The following is a 19,375-nucleotide window of genomic DNA, read 5'->3' as shown; positions in this document are numbered from 1 at the left end:
TAAATTTGTTAAGTGAAACAATAAATTATCAGAAAGGACCACACATTATGAAGTTGACTGATATACAAATAGGCTAAACCATAATGGATGGCACATAATGTGAAAAAATGTGCACATTAGATATGGGAAGGCAAACTGAATATTTCTTGATGGTGGGAGTCACATTTTGTATGTGCATAAAGGCACAAATAACTCAAATGTGTTGATGGGCTAATAAAATATTGGCTTTATCTCAAGGAGAGCGTAATGATAAAATGTCATTTCAGTTAAACAGAACATTTATTAGATCCAGTTTAGTATTGAAAAGTCAGGAAGATATTGTACCGACTCAGCAATTTACAGGTGAATAATGAGATAGATTACAACAACTTAGTTTACATTCCCTTGAGATCTTAAGTTTGAAGGATGATTTTATCCAATTCTTTGAAATAATCTATTTTAAACAATAAAGAGTGATGGAAGTATGGAATGAGCTGCCAGACGAGGTGGTAAATGTGGGTTCTTTTTTAACATTTAAGAATAAATTGGACAGATACATGGATGGGAGGTGTATGGAGGGATATGGTCCATGTGCAGGTCAGTGGGACTAGGCAGAAAATGGTTCGGCACAGCCAAGAAGGGCCAAAAGGCCTGTTTCTGTGCTGTAGTTTCTATGGTATGGTTCTATTTGTTAGGGTAAGCAAAGGGTACATACACAGCCTTAGTCACTTCTGTTTAATATGTATTGTGTACTTGTGTTTAATACGTATTGTGCAAAGCATTCCACATACAAAAACCACTATATTAAGTGTTATCTTTTGATGTCTTTTGTGGTTTAACTAAAACTGAGTCATACAGCAGCTGTCAATGGGAAATATAAAAGACCTTATTCATGCAGTGAACCTTCGGGGGAAGAGTCCAAGAGAATCTCACTTCCCTGACGCAACACTTTATATCTATTCAACACAAAGATAATGATAAACAATTAAGTACAGTTTCATTTGCTATAATCACCTACTTTAATATTTTACAAAGGTAGCACAACCCAACTAGCGGAACCTCTTTGAATAAACAATACCGGTGTCTATTTCAAAAGCCAAACACCCAAAGTATAACCATTTTGTTACAGAGTTGAGGGATGACTCCATGAATATACAAAAACCAGAAGGTTAAGAGACAAACTATGGCTACGTCCACACCAGATCGGATAATTTTGAAAACGCCGGTTTCGCGTAAAAACGATAGGCATCCACACCAGGCATTTTTGAAAATACCTCCATCCAGATTAAAATGGGTACTTGGGCGAATCTCCTCCTACTGGGCATGCGCAGGACACATCTACAGAAAACAAGCCAAGAGGAAACAGTATACTATTTCTGTTTCCGTGGCGGCATTGTGCTATTTCCATTGGTCAGAAACTAGAGTACCTACAACAACAGTGAAAGAAAGTTTTCTACAGTGTCTTCAAGGAATACAAAGAAAACCTCCGCTGGAAAAAGCAGACCGGCATTCTTCATTTGGACAGACGATGAAGTCGAGCTGCTTCAGCGAGTTACAAACAACTACAAAGTCAGCAAAGCAGTGGAGAACGTGGGATTGGGAGTCGAACCAAACCAAATACAACGACATCCTCGACCACTATAAAGAACGCTATATGCATTCAAGAAAACAATGAAATCCCGCGCTGCTGCAACCATCTCTTCCAGCACGTCATGACAGCGTTTTTAAAAAGCTCCGGTTACCCTGTACATACTACACCGCCCAGCCAGCGTTTTCAGATTTACACACTCTGGAGAGCGTTTTAGCAAAGCTGCATTTTTGGGGGAGGGAAGTGCCGTTTCAGTGTAGACGGAGGGTCAAAACGAAGAGAAAAAGCTTCGGTTACAGATTTATCCGGTCTAGTGTGGACGTAGCCTATGTCTGCCTTGCACTGTGCAGTAAGTGGCAGGGAGACGTCTTTAACAATATGCATATAGCAAGTACATTTATGTATTGCCTTCTCTTATGTAGTTTTCCATGGGACAGGAAAGAATGTCCCATTAAATTGTGTATAGGTTTTATTTCTTGATGACTGGTTCTTATTTTAGTGAATCCAAAATTAAACTATCCATAGTATTATAAATCCAGATGATCCCTAACATACCTTCTTCCTCTTGGCCCCTCAACAGAAATCTGTCCTTGGAAGGCCAAAATTAAGGAGGATTCAATTAATTAGGGTAGCAAAAATGCCCTTCACTCCAAAACCCCTCTCCAGTTACTCACTACCATGTCCCAATTTGGATCTGCATCTGAACTATCACCCAAAGTGGCAATCTATTATTCTAGCAAGGACAGCAATAAAATGTTTCAGGGAATTTTATTACCTCTCTGTGGATACTTTTGTCCTCAATGTTAACCAACATTTAAAATGCAGCTTTCTCATTCATAGCACTTTGCTTGATGTCTCCTTTTCTGCTGGCCCATGACAGTATGTATTCTTTCCTGATCGTTGCCCTTTCACTCTCTGATAACTGAAACTATCAGACATGGCTGACTGTAGCTACTGTGTGGGCAAGGGCCACCAACAAGGTAACTGTTTCAGGCTCACAGTTAACAGTTCACATTTCATGCCATGACAGATTGTCATAATAATCTGACGAGTCTCTCAGTCCATTTGGTCCATTTACAGGAGGCTTGGGGTGGTCCCAATGTGGTTACAATGAAACAGAATCAGAACGGCCAATTACATTGTGTAGTTTCCTTGCCAGGACATCAGAGATATCCTCTTTCATCAAAGAATGGGTTTCCTTTCTACACCCTGTATCCCCTCCATTTCCTTTACATCCATGTTCACCCCCATCTTCCCACCTCCTTAACAGGGATAGAGGTCCTCTTGTCCTCAGCTACCACCCCACGAGCCTCCATATCCAACATACCATTCTTTGCAATTTCTGCCATCTTATTGGGATCTACCATCAAACACATCTTTACTTCTACCCCACTCCCTGCTTTCCACATGAATCCCTCCCTCCATGATTCCCTTGTCCTTTGGTCCCTCCCCACTTATCTCCCTCCTGACATGTATCCCTGCAAGTGACAGAAATCCTATACCTGCCCATTCACCTCCTCCTTCCCTTCTGTTCAAGCTCCCAAACAGTCCTTCCAGGTGAGGCACACTTCACCTGTGAACCTGTTGGGATTGTGCACTGTGGCTGGTGCTTGCAACGTGGCCTCCTCTCCATTGGTGAGACTCAAAGTAAACTGGGGGACCGGTTTGACGAGCATCTTTGCTCCTTTGACAAAAAATGGAATTTCCTGGTGGCAACCATTTCAATATCTATTCCTATTCCCATTCTGGCATGTTGGTCCAGAGCCTCTTCTGCCACAATAAGGCCCTCTCAAGGTGCCAGAGCAGCACTTCAAATTCCATCTCGGTAACTTCCAACCTGGTGGCATGAACATTGATTTCTCCTTCTGATAATGTTATCCCCCTTCTTCTATTCCCCACTCTGGCCTCTTACCTCTTCTCCTCACCTGCCCATCATCAGCTCCACCTTGTGCTCTTCCTTCTTCACTCTTTCCCATTGTCCACTCTCCTTTCCCATCAGATTTCTTCTCCAATCCTTTACCTTTTCCACCTATCTCCTCTCCCACACCCACCTGGCTTCACCCATCACCTTCTAGCTTTTCCTCCTACTCCAACCCTCACCTTTTTATTCAAAGTCTTCTTCTCCCTTCCATTCCAGTCCTGAGGAAGAATCTCAACCTGAAACGTCAACTGTTCATCATCATCATCATCATCAGGTGCCGTGCCCAGTTTGAGCTTTGACTGCCATGGCCCACACACTCCTGTTTCGGGTCAAGTGGATCAATTCATTGGTATTCATTTCCAGTTCTCTGGCTGCTGTCTCCATCATCATTTGTCTTTGTCTTCCTCTTGCTTTCTTCCCTTCAATCTTTCCCATAATTACCATGCATTCTAACTTCTCTTTCCTAATCACATATCCAATGAAGTTACGTTGCCTTTTCATGATCTCATACATAATCTCTTTTTGTGTTTGTTCAGTTCATGACAGCCTCGTTAGATATTCGTTTCGTCCATGATATTCTTTGCACCCTCCTCAAAAACCATATCTCTGCTGCTTCAATTCGTTTCCTCATGTTAACTAGATATTGTCCAACATTCTGAGCCATATAACATAGCTGGATAAACATAACATTTCAGTACTCTGAGGCCGGTTGTCATGCCTAGTCTAGTATTGGTCAGTATACTCCTCATTCTCGTAAAGGTGTCTTTTGCCATCCCTATTCTTCTTTTGATGTCCATGTCGCACCTGCCATCTGATATCACCCAGCTTCCTAAGTAGCCAAAGTTCTTTACTTGTTTTATGTCTTCCCCGTTTATTCTCAGCCTGCAGATAGGATTCTCCTTTTTGGATATCACCACACATTGTCTTTTTGCAATTGATAGATAGACCCATTTTTGCACTTTCTTCAACAACTATATCGATTAAGTTTTGTTCTTCCTCCATACTTGCAATTAACACAGTGTCATCCGCATATCTGAAATAATTGATGTTTTCACCGCCAACTTTGATTCCCAAGATGTCTCTTATCTTTTGTAATCCAGTATTGTTTCACTGTACACATTAAACAAATCAGTGGAGAAAATTCAGCCTTGTCTAATGCCTCTCTTGATTTTCGTAAATTGACTCACTTCTCCATCTAGTCTTACAGCGGCGGTTTGTTCCCAGTACAGATTTCTGATTAGGCGGAGGCCTTTGGAATCTAGATCTAGAGTTTCCTGTAATATTTCAAATAACTTATTGTGTTTCACTTCATCAGATGCTTTTGTGTAGTCGATAAAACAAACAAATCTTTTTGCACTTGAATAGCTCGTTCTGACAGTATCCTTAACATCAATATTGTGTTTCTTGTACCTTTGTTTTTCACAAAACCACATTGTTCTTTACCTATTTCAGCTTGTATCTTACTTTCGGCTCTTGTCATCAAAATTCTTAGAAGTATCTTGGTGATATGACTCATTAAACTTATGGTCCTATGAAATTCACATTCTATTGCTCCAGGTTTCTTCAGAAGAGTGATAAATACTGATTTTTTCATTTCTTCTGGTATTATTCCAGTCTCATAAATGTCCATTGATTAAATCAGTAAGTTTTTCAATTCCATAATCTTCAAGGGCAATAATTTGTTCTATTACTAGTTCATCAGGACCTGCTGCCTTTCCTTTCTTCATCTTATTTATTGCATTATGAACTTCAGATTTTAAAATACCTGGACCTTCAATGTTTTTCTTAATTTCCGGTTTTTCACCTCGATCATCCAGATGAGGCCACACATGCAAATCGGTTGGGGTCATGTATTGTATCCAATGCTCATGATGCAGTCTCCTCTACATTGGAGAGATTCAATGGAAATTATGGGATTGCTTTGCTCTGTTCGCTAAAAGTGGAATTTCCTGCTGGCAGACCATTTTAATTCCTATCCCCATTCCCATTCCAACATGTCAGTCCATGGCCTCCTCTTTTGCCATGATGAGGTTACTCTCAGGGTGGAGGAGCAACACCTCATATTCTGTCCTGGTAGCCTCCCACCTAATGGCATGAACATCGATTTCTCATTCCAGTAATTTTTCCCCCTCCCCTTCTCTCTTCTTCTGTTCCCCACTCTGGCCTCATACCTCTTCTCCTCCGCTGCCTATCACTTCCCCTGGTGCCCCCTCCTTCTTCCCTTTCTCCCATGGTTCACTCTCCTCTTCTATCGGTTTCCTTCTTCTCCAGCACGTTAACTTTCCATCTGCCTGGTACCATCTATCACCTTCCAGCTGGTCCTCCTGCCCCTCCTCCCACCATTTTTATTGCCTTCTTTTCCCCTTCCTTTCCAGTCCTGAAGAAGGGTCTTGGCCCGATACACCTACTGTTTATTAATTTCCATAGATGCTGCCTGACCTGCTGAGTTACTCCTGTATTTTGTGTGTGTTGTTCTGGATTTCCAGCATCTGCAGATTTTCTCTTCTACTTATTACCTATTTTGTTTGACTTGCCTCCAGACTCAAGCCTGAAGCCACCACCTAGCTACCACTCCTCCAACCCTGCCTCTGCCCTAGCCAGACATTGAAAAAGGCCAAAGCGTTCTCAGTACCATTAATGTCATGGGCCTCAAGTACTGAAATTTGCAGTGGTGGAGACAAAACTGAGACATTGATGAATTCTGCTGCTATAATCAACAACTGCATCCATTAGATGTCTCAATTTCTAATTTGTATGGCAGAGGAGTTCAAAAACCATAGGGTAAATTCATAAAATCCCCTTTAATCATAAAACTGTGAAGCATTTTGTTACATGCGGGGCAATAACAATGTAGAGTTCTGAACTCCAAACATTTGGATGTGTAATTTATTTGAATTTTATGTGGTATGGATACATAAAAAAGGCTGGTAAATTGATCAGCCTAATTATAGAAATGATTGGACGCTCGGATTCCCTGTTCCAAACAGGCTAAATGAGAACAAATTTTTTCAGGTGAATTCTAGGGAACAACATTAGCCTGGAGTTAGAGTTGTCGGATAGAAGCACAGAGCTAGTATCCACTAGTTCCTCACATTGCAAATCAATTGTTCACCAGACAGCTAGCAGTCAATTTCCCGCAGAAAGGTTTTGCTGTTGGATCCTTTCCAGGTAGACAGGTTTTGTATGCAGATAACCAATGAGCGTGAATCACTGTTAAAGATGAATATTATCTTCCCTGAGATATGATGCCAAGAACAGCACATACTGTTTCACTCACAGTCTAACCATTGCCCACTTGTTCTTTCTGTCTGAAGACCAGTGCTTCATTAGTCTTCTCAGTTATTTCCTACAACTGCCATGTCATTTAATGTTGACTCACTCTGTCCTTCATTACAACTTCTAGTAATTTATTGTCTTTAAATGTGATACCTCCCTTGTTTAGTGACACTTTAGTTTTCAACTCTCAACTTTCTGAAAATATCTGTGACATTTTTTGAATATTATTAAGTTCTTTTTTAATTATTTCTGTTTTTAATTTTTAATTTAACTATTTAATGTACATATATAGTTACTGAAATTGATTTACTTATTGTTTTTTGATATTATCATGTATTGGTTTGTACTACTGCCAAAAAGTTAACAGATTTCACGACATATGTCGATGATATTATGCCTGATTCTGATTCTGAAATTTGATTCACAATCTGATGTATTCCTTATAGAACATAGAATAGTACAGCACAGTAGAGGCCCTTCAGCCCACAATGTTGTGCCGACCTTCAAACCCTGCCTCCCATATAACCTCCCACCTTAAATTCCTCCATATACCTGTCTAGTAGTCTCTTAAACTTCACTAGTGTATCTGCCTCCACCACTGACTCAGGCAGTGCATTCCACGCACCAATCACTCTCTGAGTAAAAAACCTTCCTCTAATATCCCCCTTGAACTTCCCACCCCTTACCTTAAAGCCATGCCCTCTTGTATTGAGCAGTGGTGCCCTGGGGAAGAGGTGCTGGCTATCCACTCTATCTATTCCTCTTAATATCTTGTACACCTCTATCATGTCTCCTCTCATCCTCCTTCTCTTCAAAGAATAAAGCCCTAGCTCCCTTAATCTCTAATCATAATGCATACTTTCTAAACCAGGCAGCATCCTGGTAAATCTCCTCTGCACCCTTTCCAATGCTTCCACATCCTTCCTATAGTGAGGTGACCAGAACTGGACACCGTACTCCAAGTGTGGCCTAACCAGAGTTTTATAGAGCTGCATCATTACATCGCGACTCTTAAACTCTGTACCTCGACTTATGAAAGCTAATACCCCATAAGCTTTCTTAACTACCCTATCTACCTGTGAGGCAACTTTCAGGGATCTGTGGACATGTACCCCCAGATCCCTCTGCTCCTCCACACTACCAAGTATCCTGAACAAGAGATTCTGCAGATGATGGAAATCTTGAGCAATACATACAAAATGCCGGAGGAATTCATCAAGTCAGGCAGCATGGAGGATAAACAGGTGACATTTCAGGCTGGGACTCTTGATGTTTTCCTTACTGGCTGTAGGACAAACTGCTGTATAAGCCTAACCTTAACACATTCAAGAAATCACTGCCTTCCTAACATGAGTTTTTCTGCTTTTCACAATCTTTGGAGAAGTTAAAATCCCCCATTATAAGCATTTTCTGTTTGTTTTATTTCAGCAAGGGTACATACTGCTCTGTCACATCTGCTACTTGAGAGCCTTCCAATGTTCCTTGGTACAGTTATAAATCTTTTTCTGTTTCTTAATTCCACATATTAATCCTCCTATATCCACTACATATCCTCTCTGTGAAGTGATTTCATCTTTAATCACTGGCTATTCTTTGAGAACACATACCTTGAAATATTTAATTCCTAGTACAGAATGTCTTGCAACCATGTTTTAAAAAATGAATACCAGATTGAATTTATTGAACTTTATGCGGTTGTGTAAAGAAAACGTACCCGAGCAACAGGCCCCTATCTACGCTTTAGCCCTGCATTCTGTGCCTATATTTGTAGTTCTCCCTCCCAAATAACAGTTTGATCCCAGACCTTCCTAAATGTCGTGCATTTTTTCCATCGGGAGTTGTCAGTCCTTTCCTTTTTAATTGTGCTCCTTCTTGAAGCCCAAGTTATATTCAGATTCATTAACCAATGGGGGCAACTCCAGTTGCTTAAAGAGTACTTTACATAACAACATACGTGTTAGAATCAGGAATAGGCCACTCTTTCCTGAAAGCCTATGATCATAGCTTAACCGATTATAACCTCCAATCCACTTCCCATGATCACTTTTCAACTTCTCAATTGTCAGCACCAATCTAATTCAGTCTCAAAGAAAGAAAGAAAGATTAGTTTTATTTGTCACAGGTACACCATAACATACAGTTTTGTTTGTTTCAAATCAAATCAGTGAGGATTCTGCTGGGCAGCCCACAAGAATCTGGAAGTTACTTTGACAAGAAATTCAACTGCACCAATCATATAAATCCAGAAGTCATAAGAGCAGGTGAAAGTCAGTAATCTATCTCACCTACTCTAATGGAATACTCTCTGCTCCTATATATGAATACAGCTCAATCAGCTCCCAAGAAGTTTGATACTAGCTAAGACAACTAGTTTGCCTCTCCAAGCACCACCCCTAAAGGATATATGCATGGGAATTGGCTTGTAAACAGCAAATCCCCTCATTCTTCAACTGGATATCCAATAAAACTAAGAGTACAATCACCAGTCATAATAAACCTGATTCTGAAACAAGGGCCAAAGAGCTGAATTACATGGTAAGGTGTGAGTATCTGCCTTTACATCTAGGCAGTGTTTGACCATATGTGCATCAAGAATCTTGGTCAAAATGAAGTCAATGGACATTAAGGGGTAAATATTCCAGTGACAGAGTACAAAAAAAGCTGCTTATGTTCGTTGGAGATCAATCATTACTTAGGGGTTCCGCACAGTAGTGTCCTATCAGCAAACATTTTTATCAATGACCCTCCTTCCACAACAGGATCAGAAGAATGTAATTAGTGAACATCCCCAATCTTTAATTCCAACTGCAGTTCCTTAGAAAATGAACCACTTTGCTGTTGGCAGTACTCAGTACCTCAAGTGCTTGCTTAATGTTGATTTTGGTGGTATGTAAACCGCAGTCAGGACCATAGAGGATAAATCTCTTGGCGAGTAGAACGGTTGGAACTTAATCATTAGATGTTCCAGGTCAGGGAAGCAAGAGTGTAACAAGACTACTATGTCTGAGCACCACAAAGAGTCTATCATGAAACACAAAGTCCTTCCTTTTGCCCTCTCCGAATCAGCGTATTAGTGTATCCGTTCAGTGTATCGAGCACCCCTTGGGACTTACCAACATATCCAGCATGGCTGTAGTGAGCCATGTCTCTGTGAAACAGAGAACACAGCAATTCCTCATTTCCCTCCAATACAGCAATCTTGCCCTTAGGTCCTCAATCTTGTTTTCCAGCGACTGTACATTTGCTAACAAGATACTGAGTAGGGCAAGTTTCTTATCTTGGCATTTTAGCCTTGCTTGGAGTCCTCTCCTCTTCCCTCCCTTTTTGCCATGGCAATGTACCTTTGTGCACTTAAGTGTGCCATATCTGAGAGTTACATCTGCTGAGTACTTCAGAAGGTAATGAAATCGCTAGTTCATTAAGATGGTTCAAAAGTTCATTACTTAAAGGGAAATTACAGGCTATAGATTTCAGTGAGAGTAATTCAGAAGAGGTATATTTAGAAGTTTTGTAAGTTGCCTGCAACACGTCATCATGTTTCACCAGCACCATCTTGCCTCGACCTCAACTGGGAATCCAATAAATTGAAGAGTACAATCACCAAAAAGGACAGCAGTGGTTCAGGAAGGCAGACTACCTCCACCTCTTTTACAGTAATTAGGGAAATAAATGATGGATTTGCCAGCAGTTAGTGTAAACAAAAAAATTTGCATAAAGAGCCTGATTTGAGATCAATGATTTATTTTTCCAATAAACTATTCCCCTTAAATCTTTATGTTAAATGCTGATTCAGAATTGAACTGAGATCAATTACTAGAATGCTTATAGAAGAGTCTTTATAATCATGGGGTGATGAAGGGAGACTGTGTATCATGTGTCCCTGAGTTTGTGCAGTTAGGGGAATTATCCAGGGCTGGTTGGGCAGGGGAAGGAGGGGCTTGGGGTGAAATGATCAGGAGCTGTGATTGACTGAAAGTCGGAAACATGGGAGCCTGGTCCATGGATACAAGTAAATGGATACTTGTATTATAGGATTTCTTTCCTACATGGTCTTAATAAACATGGTCATTCTAGGATGGTCAGAGATCAAAGGTCAAAGAGCTTTGACCGGCAGCTAATCCGGACATCAGAAATTTGGAGAGGAGGGGATTTCAATCAGGTCCACTGCCTAGGGATAAAAGGCAAGAGTGGGTCCCAGCAGTGTAGTAGAGCTTTGACCAGTGCCCAATCAACTTTTGGGATTGATTAGTAAGAACAAATTAAAAGAAGGTAGGGGCAGGCTCAGCAGCAATGGTTGCAGCAGCTGTCGTCTGAGTGGACATAGTCAGAGTGGTGATCTTGAGGCTTTAGCTCATTGAAGCTTCTGTGAAAAGAGGCTTCAGACAGAGAAAGCAAAGGAAAGAAAAGCTCAAGTATTTTCCTTCTCTTCTTATCTGCTCAGCTAGGATAGTAGAGATGCCAGGCAGGATAGTGAAATGCTCCACTTGCAGGATGTGGGAAGGCAAGGCGAGGTCCAGTGTTCCTGATGACTATATCTGTGAGAAGTGCACCCAACTGCAGCTTCTAAGGGACCATGTTAAAGAGTTGGAGTTGGAACTGGATGAACTTCAGATCTTTTGGGAGGCTGAGAGGGTGATAGATAAGACATGTAGAGAAGTAGTTACTATCAAGGTGCAGAACATGGGAAACTGGGTGACAATCAGGAAGGGGAAGGGGGTTAAGGAACCAGTGCAGAGTACCCCTGCAGCCATCCCCCTCAACAACAGATGTGTCACTTTGGATACTGTCAGGGAGGTTAGGTTAGGGAGGTTGCCTAACAGAGGAAAGGCACAATGGTCGGGTTCTACCACTGAGTCTGCCTCCGTGTCTCTGAAGGGATGGGGGGAGAAGAGGTATGCTGTGCTGATGGAGGATTCATTAGTTAGTGGAATGGACAGCAGCTTTTGTTAGTGAGAACAGGATTCCCGGATGGCCTCCCAAGTGCCAAGGTTTGGGATATCTTGGATCGAGTCCTCAGCAGTAGGAGGGTGAACAGCCTGAAGTCGTTGCCATGTTGGTACCAATAACATGGGTAGGATGAGTGATGAGGTTCTGCATTGGGAGTTCAGGGGATTAGGTGTTAAGTTAAAGGGCAGAAACTCCAGGGTTGTTATCTCAGGATTGCTATCGTGCCATCTGCTGGTGAGGCCAGACCTAGGAAGATTATACAGTTTAATACATGGCTAAAGAGTTAGTGTAGGAATGAGGATGCAAGATTTTTGGATCATTGAGTTCTCTTCCAGGTAAGGTGGGATCTTACAGAAATGACGGTTTACACTTGAATTGGAGGGAGACTGATATCCTTGCGAGAAGACTTGTTAATGCTGCATCGTGGGAATGCAGGGGAATGGGAACCAAAGTGTCAGAACAGTTAGTGGAGACGTTGTGGAGGCAGATGTTAATAAGACCTCAGACAAAGTTAGGAATCAAAAGGTTGAGCATGGTGCAACGAGTGTCCTGAGCTGCCTATATCCCAATGCAAGAAGTATCGTTGGAAAGGCAGAAAGTAGTCCTGAAGATGAGGTAACTGGTTTACAAACAGAAGCAACGTGTAGTGAGGAGATGCAAACACCAGGAAATCTGCAGATGCTGGAATTTCAAGCAACACACATAAAAAATGCTGATGAACACAGCAAGCCAGGCAGCATCTATAGGAAGACATACAGTTGATGTTTCGGGCCGAGACTCTTCGTCAGGACTAACTGAAAGAAGAGATATTAAGAGATTTGAAAGTTGGAGGGGGAGGGGGAGATCCGAAATGATAGGAGAAGACAGGAGGGGGAGGGATGGAGCTAAGAGCTGGACAGGTGATTGGCAAAAAGGATATGAGTTGATCATGGGACAGGAGGCCGAGGGAGAAAGAAAGGGGGAGGGAGGAAGTCCAGAGGGTGGGCAAGGAGTATAGTGAGAGAGACAGAGGGAGAAAAAGGAGAGAGAGAAAAAAAAATTAATAATAATAATAAATAAATAACAAATGGGGTACGAAGGGGAGGTGGGGCATTAACGGAAGTTAGAGAAGTCAATGTTCATGCCATCAGGTTGGAGGCTACCCAGATGGAATATAAGGTGTTGTTCCTCCAACCCGAGTGTGGCTTCATCTTGACAGTAGAGGAACTAACCTGATGGCATGAACATTGACTTCTCTAACTTCCGTTAATGCCCCACCTCCCCTTCCTACCCCATCCGTTATTTATTTATTATTATGAATTTTTTTTTCCTCCCTCTCCTTTTTCTCCCTCTGTCCCTCTCACTATACTCCTTGCCTATCCTCTGGGCTCCCCCCTCCTGTCTTCTATCATTTCAGATCTCCCCCTCCCCCTCTCAAATCTCTTACTATCTCTTCTTTCAGTTAGTCCTGATGAAGGGTCTCGGCCTGAAACGTCGACTGTACCTCTTCCTATAGATGCTGCCTGGCTGCGGCATTCACCAGCAATTTTATGTGTGTTGCGTGTAGTGAGGAGAGATTGTTGATAGGGCAAAATTGCACTTAACAGGCCGAGTTGCAATGTAAAAGGTGAACAAAATCAGAAAGGGTGAATACAGGACTGAAAGTGTTGTATTTGAATACACACAGTACTGTATAAAGAATAAGGTAGATGAACTTGCAGCACAGTTGAAGACTGGCAGCTGTAATGTTGTAGGCATCACAAATTCATAGCTTAAAGATTATTGCTGGGAGCTTAACGTTCAATGAATAGACATTGTATTGAAAGGATAGGCAGAAAGGCATTGTTCTGTTGGTAAAGAAATGAAATCAAATCATTAGTAAGAGGCTACATAGGATTGGAAGGTGTTGAATTATTGCGGATAGCGCTAAGGAACTGCAAGGGTAAAAAGACACTAATGGGAGTTATATACAGACCCCAAAAGAGTAATAAAGATGTGGTCTACAGTGGGAGATAGAAAATGCATACCAAAAGGGCAATGTTACAATAATCATGGGGGATTTCAATATGCAGGTAGATTGGGAAAATCAGCTTGGTGTTGGATTACAGGAGAGGGATTTCTAGAGTGCCTATGAGGTGGCTTTTTAGAGCAATTCATGGTTGAGAATAGAGGGGTGTCCTTTTAGAATGGAGATGAGGAGGAATTTTGTTTGCCAGAGGGTGGTGATTCTGTGTGGAGGCCAAGTCTTATGTACATTTAAGGCAGAAGTTGATAGATTTTTGATTGGTCAGAGCATGAAGGGATATGGGGAGAAGGCAGGAGATTGGGTTGAGAGGAAAATTAGATCAGCCAAATTGATTAGGAAATTTGGTGCAGACTCGATGGGCCAAATGGTCTAATTTGCTCCTATATCTTGTGGTCTTATCACTGAATAACAGTAGCTCCAGAAACAGCACAATTCAATTTCCTGCACAACACTTGAAAAGTAATGCTGCACCAGAAACGGAAACAGAAGCTGCCACTCGTACCATCTGCACGGGGTAGAAAATAATATACAACACTATACAGAGCAACACTAGGAGTACCTAGTCACTATCCTTGTGCAAAATTATATGCAAAAAGAAAATAGTATACTCACAATTTTGTGATTCACCAATCCATATTGGATCCCTGTATTATGAAGAAACACAGTGCAATGGATTCCCCTATCCAGGCCAGTGGGGTTTGGCACATTATTTAAATACTACTTCAAGACTTAAAATTGTGCCTGTGTAGCCTCTTTTCATAGCTTTTATTTTCATTGTGAAAGAACGATTGATGCTTTGAACTAGGTGGGAAAAAATACTGACTAAAAATAGTGTGAAAACTAACTGCTATCATTTCATATTGGTGCAAACTGTACAGCGGATTCTCTTAAGTTATTTTGATTCAAGAAAGATACCATGTGAAGACATGGATGCAGAGGAAAATGTCTTAAATGTGTGCAGTCTTAAAATTAAGCATTTAGTTGGCTCAGAAGTGCTCAAGTCTTTCACCACCTGGAACCAGCAACAGAATCCATCCAGTCCCAGATTTCCCTCTAGAGGGACAGAGCCTCTAGTGATAATGAAGATTAAAACATCACTGATGGCTCTTACAGCACCAATACTCATGGACGTACTTTGCTAACTATAAACATTCCTAATCATAATACCTTTTAAATAAACACTTAGAAGCTAAATATCAATTAAAGCAAGATATTTTTCTAAGGAAACTAACTTATCTTTCCCTTTGGCTCTTAAACCTTGATCTGCAAGCCCCAGAAGCTCTCAGATCATAATCCTCACCTAACGCAGGATCTGTGACTAAGGTTTGTGTTTACACAAGCACAGAACTGCATAAATTGATGCAGTTCATATGGCTGAACATCTATCCATTCTCTTTTGGAACTGCCAAGAATAAACAACAGATCTGGCCCAATAAAGAACTGGGATTCCCTTCAAAACAAACATGCCTGGAAATCACATAAACCATATCATGAATTAATAATGGTTATTCAATTGTCCTCTCATTTTAGGCTGAAGTTTAAAAACCAGTAGAGGGGTGGATGTACAGTATATGGATTTCAGTAAGGCATTTGATAAGGTTCCCCATTCAAGGCTCCTTCAGAAATTAAGGAGATATGGGATCCAAGGAGACCTTTCTTTGTAGATCCAGAATTGGCTTGTGCACAGAAGGCAAAGGGTGGTTGTAGATGGTTCATATCCTATATGGAGGTCGGTGACCAGTGGTGTTCCACAGGGATCTGTTCTGGGACCCCTCCTCTTTGTGATCTTTGTAAATGACCTGGATGAAGAAATAGAAGGGTGAGTTAGTAAGTTTGCTGATGACACAAAGGTTGGTGTTGTGGATAGTCTGGAGGGTTGTCAGAGGTTACAGGACATAGATAGGATGCAGAACTGGGCTGAGGAGTGGCAGATGGACTTCAACCCAAATAAGTATGAAGAGATTCATTGTGGTAGGTCCAATTTGAGGACAGAATATAGTATTGATGGTAAGACTCTTGGCAGTGTGGAGGATCTGAGAGATCTTGTGATCTGTATTGATAGGACACTCAAAGCTGCTGAACAGGTTGACAGTGTCGTTAAGAAGGCGCATGGTGTGTTGGCCTTCATCAATGGTGGGATTGAGTTCAAGAGCCGAGAGGTAATGTTACAGCTATATAAGACCTTGGTCAAACCCCACTTGGAGTACTGTGTTCAGTTATGGTCACCTCACTACAGGAAGGATGTAGATACTATAGAGAGAATGCAGAGGAAATTTACAAGGATGTTGCCTGGATTGGAGGGTATACCTTATGAGATTAGGTTGCGTGTACGTGGCCTTTTTTCCTTGGAGTGATGGAGGATGAGAGGTGATCTGATAGAGGTGTATAAGATGATGAGAGGCATTGATCATGTGGATAGCCAGAGGATTTTTCCCAGGGCTGAAACGGCTAACACGAGGGAGCATAATTTTAAGGTGCTTGGAAACAGGTACCGAGGGAATGTCAGGGGCAAGTTTTTCCACACAGAGAGTGGTGGGTCCATGGAATGGATACAACTGGGTCTTTTAAGATCCTCTTAGACAGGTATGCGGAGTATAGAAAAGTAGAGGGCTATACGCTGGAGAAATTCTAGGCAGTTTCCAGAGTAGGTTACATGGTCAGCACAACATTGTGGGCCAAAGGGCCTGTAATGTGCTGTAAATTTCTTTGTTCTATGTTCTAAGTAACCAGAATAATAACTGTAAAGTTTAAATTAATAGCTGTTATTTGCTATAACTCCTTTATTTGGAAATGCTTCTTAATTTTTAGATTCATCATTAGGAATAAGGAAGCAAAGCTTGAACACTGCTACATTATCAGAGATCTGTGTTTTTCAGAAACATTGTGTCATGTTATGTATGGTAAAAAAAATTATTTTCCTTCTTCTAGATCTTGCAGCTGCTACTCAAATGTAATGCCACAGTGAATGCTTCAGACATAAACCAGCACACACCTCTGCACAGGGCCGTGGAGAGCGGAGTTCCTGCTGTTGAATTGTTGTTGCAGTTTGGTGCTTCCATTGACAGTAGGAATGCACTACAGATGACTGCTTTGCACCGAGCAGCTTTCCAAGGACAGGAGGCAGTAGCACGAGTCCTAATTCAGCATGGTGCTGACATACACGCCCGAGACAGGATGGATAAGACTCCCTTGCATCTGGCTGCAGAGAGAGGACACTGTGCTGTTGTACAATTATTTATTAGCAATGGGGCTGATTTACAAGCCAAAACAAAGTGGAATGAAACTGCAGCTGATCTTGCTAAAGAACAAAACCGGGAAGAGGTACTTAAAGTACTAAGGTGAAAACACGAAGATAGGATAATATAGTCTTTTGAAATAATCTGTCATTTCTTATATAGAATAAATATATTTTATGTACACAGTAGCTTCACCCTCCAGGCTTCAGTCCTTCCACATCGCTTTAATCCCAAGGACATAATAGGTACCTATTCTTAAACTGCGGGTCTACTGCTGATCTCAGTTTCAGCAAGCTTTTTTTATAATCCACTTGCCTTCACTCATCAATTAACTAGCTCTGAAAATATCACCTTACCTTCAGAACAATCTTGAGCTCCATCCATTCATAGATCTTCTATTTATTCTCTTCACACTCCCACTCTCTGCAACTAAAAGCACCTTTTCCCTTTTTCCATTCTGCTGCAGGATAAGTAATATGAAATTCTATTTTTCTGTTCACAGATTTTTCTGCCTAACCAAATGATTGTTCCTAGTATTTTCTTCTTCCATATCAGAATTTCCTCATTGATTTTAAATAATTGGAGGCTGTGTGTCATTCTCTTATCATCCATTCAGATACTCCTTTCCAATTAAGGTGTTTATTAGATCACCAATCCAGTTTTAGAAGAAAATTATCCCACTTTTCTGTTTCCTCAAGTCCATTTCAATCTTCCTCTTGTGTCAATTAAATCATAAAGTGGTTGCACCCCAGGAAGAGGCCATGCGGCCCATCCTAATGACACTGGCTCTCAACCAGAACAACCCACCAGTTCCATCCCTGAACCTTTCTCTGCAAAGCTTGCATATCTTTCACCATATAGTTGTTTCCTGGAAGTCACAACAAAACCTGCCTCTGTTACATCAATCGGCAATGCTTCAAGATTTCAACTTACATATTATGCAAAAAAAGGCTTGTGCTCACATCATTTTATGTTTCTCTCTCTTTATTTATATCTTTAAACCTTACCAATTCTACCAAAGGCCTCCTACTATCCACTCTGTCCAGTCTCCTTATCAGTTATCCTTCCATTAAACCTCCCGTCGGCCTTCGCTGGAGAAGAGTATTTTGCCCTTTAATCTAATCTGAGGAGCATTGTTGGAAAACTTCGTATATTTTTTGTTTCATTTTTTTTCAATAAAGATGTTCTTTAGTGAAATACAGGATTTATATTTTAGGTAGTGTTAATGTGAGGGTTTCCTTACAAGACTGGTCTCATCAAATCAAATGGCTCAGGGGAGAGTGCAATCTCTTCTGAATCAAAATACTAAATTCATTCCAGTTCATGAACTTCACAACAGTGCATTGCTGAGGAAGTACTGCAAACTGGAGTCCCATCAGCTCTCTCAGATGGATGTTAAAGATCCAGTATCACTGGTTCAAAGGGAGTACAAGGATGGTTTTCCTAGCCAATACAGATAAATCAGTGGAAAGTTCAAAAGGAAATTACCCAGTCATGTGTGGCACTTCGCTGTACACAAATTAGTTACAAATTAAAACATGTCAATAATGCTTTGTAAAGCGCTTTGCAATGTACTGAGGGTGATGCGGAAAACACTGTATGAATGGAAATGTTGATGTAATGCAGTGACAACATTTGTATCTATTTGATGCAGGGATTCATGATGAAATTCTGTGGAGCGGGTTCATGATCAACAGGAGATGGAAAATGTGTGAACGTCAGCCAAATCAAAAACAATGCACTCTTAATTAAAGTAACTTACTCCCAGATGGTTAAAGTGTGTCAATTATCCACATGTTGACGTGGTGTAATAACATCCAATAAGAATGTTTAAGAAAATCGAAGCATTAGTTACTGATAGTTGTTCTCCATGCCTATATTTTTTCTTTATGAATTTTCTGCATTAAACTTTAGAATACTGCATTTGTGCTTCATGTCGGTTTTTATTTGTAAACAGTTGGTGCAGCTAGTTGACCTTCTGCCTCAGAGCTCCAGTGGCCCAGGTTCAATACTGACTTCAGGAGCCATCCGTGAGGGGTTTGCACGTTCACCTTATGACATTCCTCTGGGTGGGGTCTGGTTCCCTCCCATATCCCAATCACACGCAGGTTGGTAGGTCAATTGGCCCTTGAATTCACGTAAGCAGTAGAATCTGAGAGAAGTTGAGATAGAATTGTGGGGAGAATAAAATGGAATTAGCATAGAAGCGTCAGCAATGCTTGGTCAGAGGGCTGCAGGACTGGCTTCTGTGCTCTGTGTCTCAGAGACAGATCTGCGTAACCGGCACTTGGGCTGATATATCGGAAGGTCGTTGCCACCTAAGTTTTATTAAGCGAAAACCGAATGCTTTAACATGGGCTACACAAACAATTAATGAAGAATGCAGTCGTGTTTTTTTTTCTGGTGGTTCCATTAAGAAAGCA

General features: G+C 41.2%; 1 protein-coding gene across 1 annotated transcript in view; it reads left to right on the top strand.

Annotated features, from left to right (window-relative positions):
- Nucleotides 1-18,862, top strand: part of ankrd67 (ankyrin repeat domain 67) — a 33,620-nt gene extending 14,758 nt beyond the window's left edge. Inside the window, exons 4-5 of the mRNA XM_063044871.1 lie at nucleotides 16,645-17,054; nucleotides 18,607-18,862. Coding sequence (XP_062900941.1) covers nucleotides 16,645-17,054; nucleotides 18,607-18,616 — 420 coding nt within the window. The 3' untranslated portion in view covers nucleotides 18,617-18,862. The remainder of the gene's footprint in view (nucleotides 1-16,644; nucleotides 17,055-18,606) is intronic.
- Nucleotides 18,863-19,375: the final 513 nt, after the last annotated feature.

The sequence above is a fragment of the Mobula hypostoma genome, chromosome 4, assembly GCF_963921235.1.
Source record: "Mobula hypostoma chromosome 4, sMobHyp1.1, whole genome shotgun sequence".
Lineage (NCBI taxonomy): Eukaryota > Metazoa > Chordata > Chondrichthyes > Myliobatiformes > Myliobatidae > Mobula > Mobula hypostoma.
This window is presented reverse-complemented; position numbering and strand designations above follow the sequence as displayed.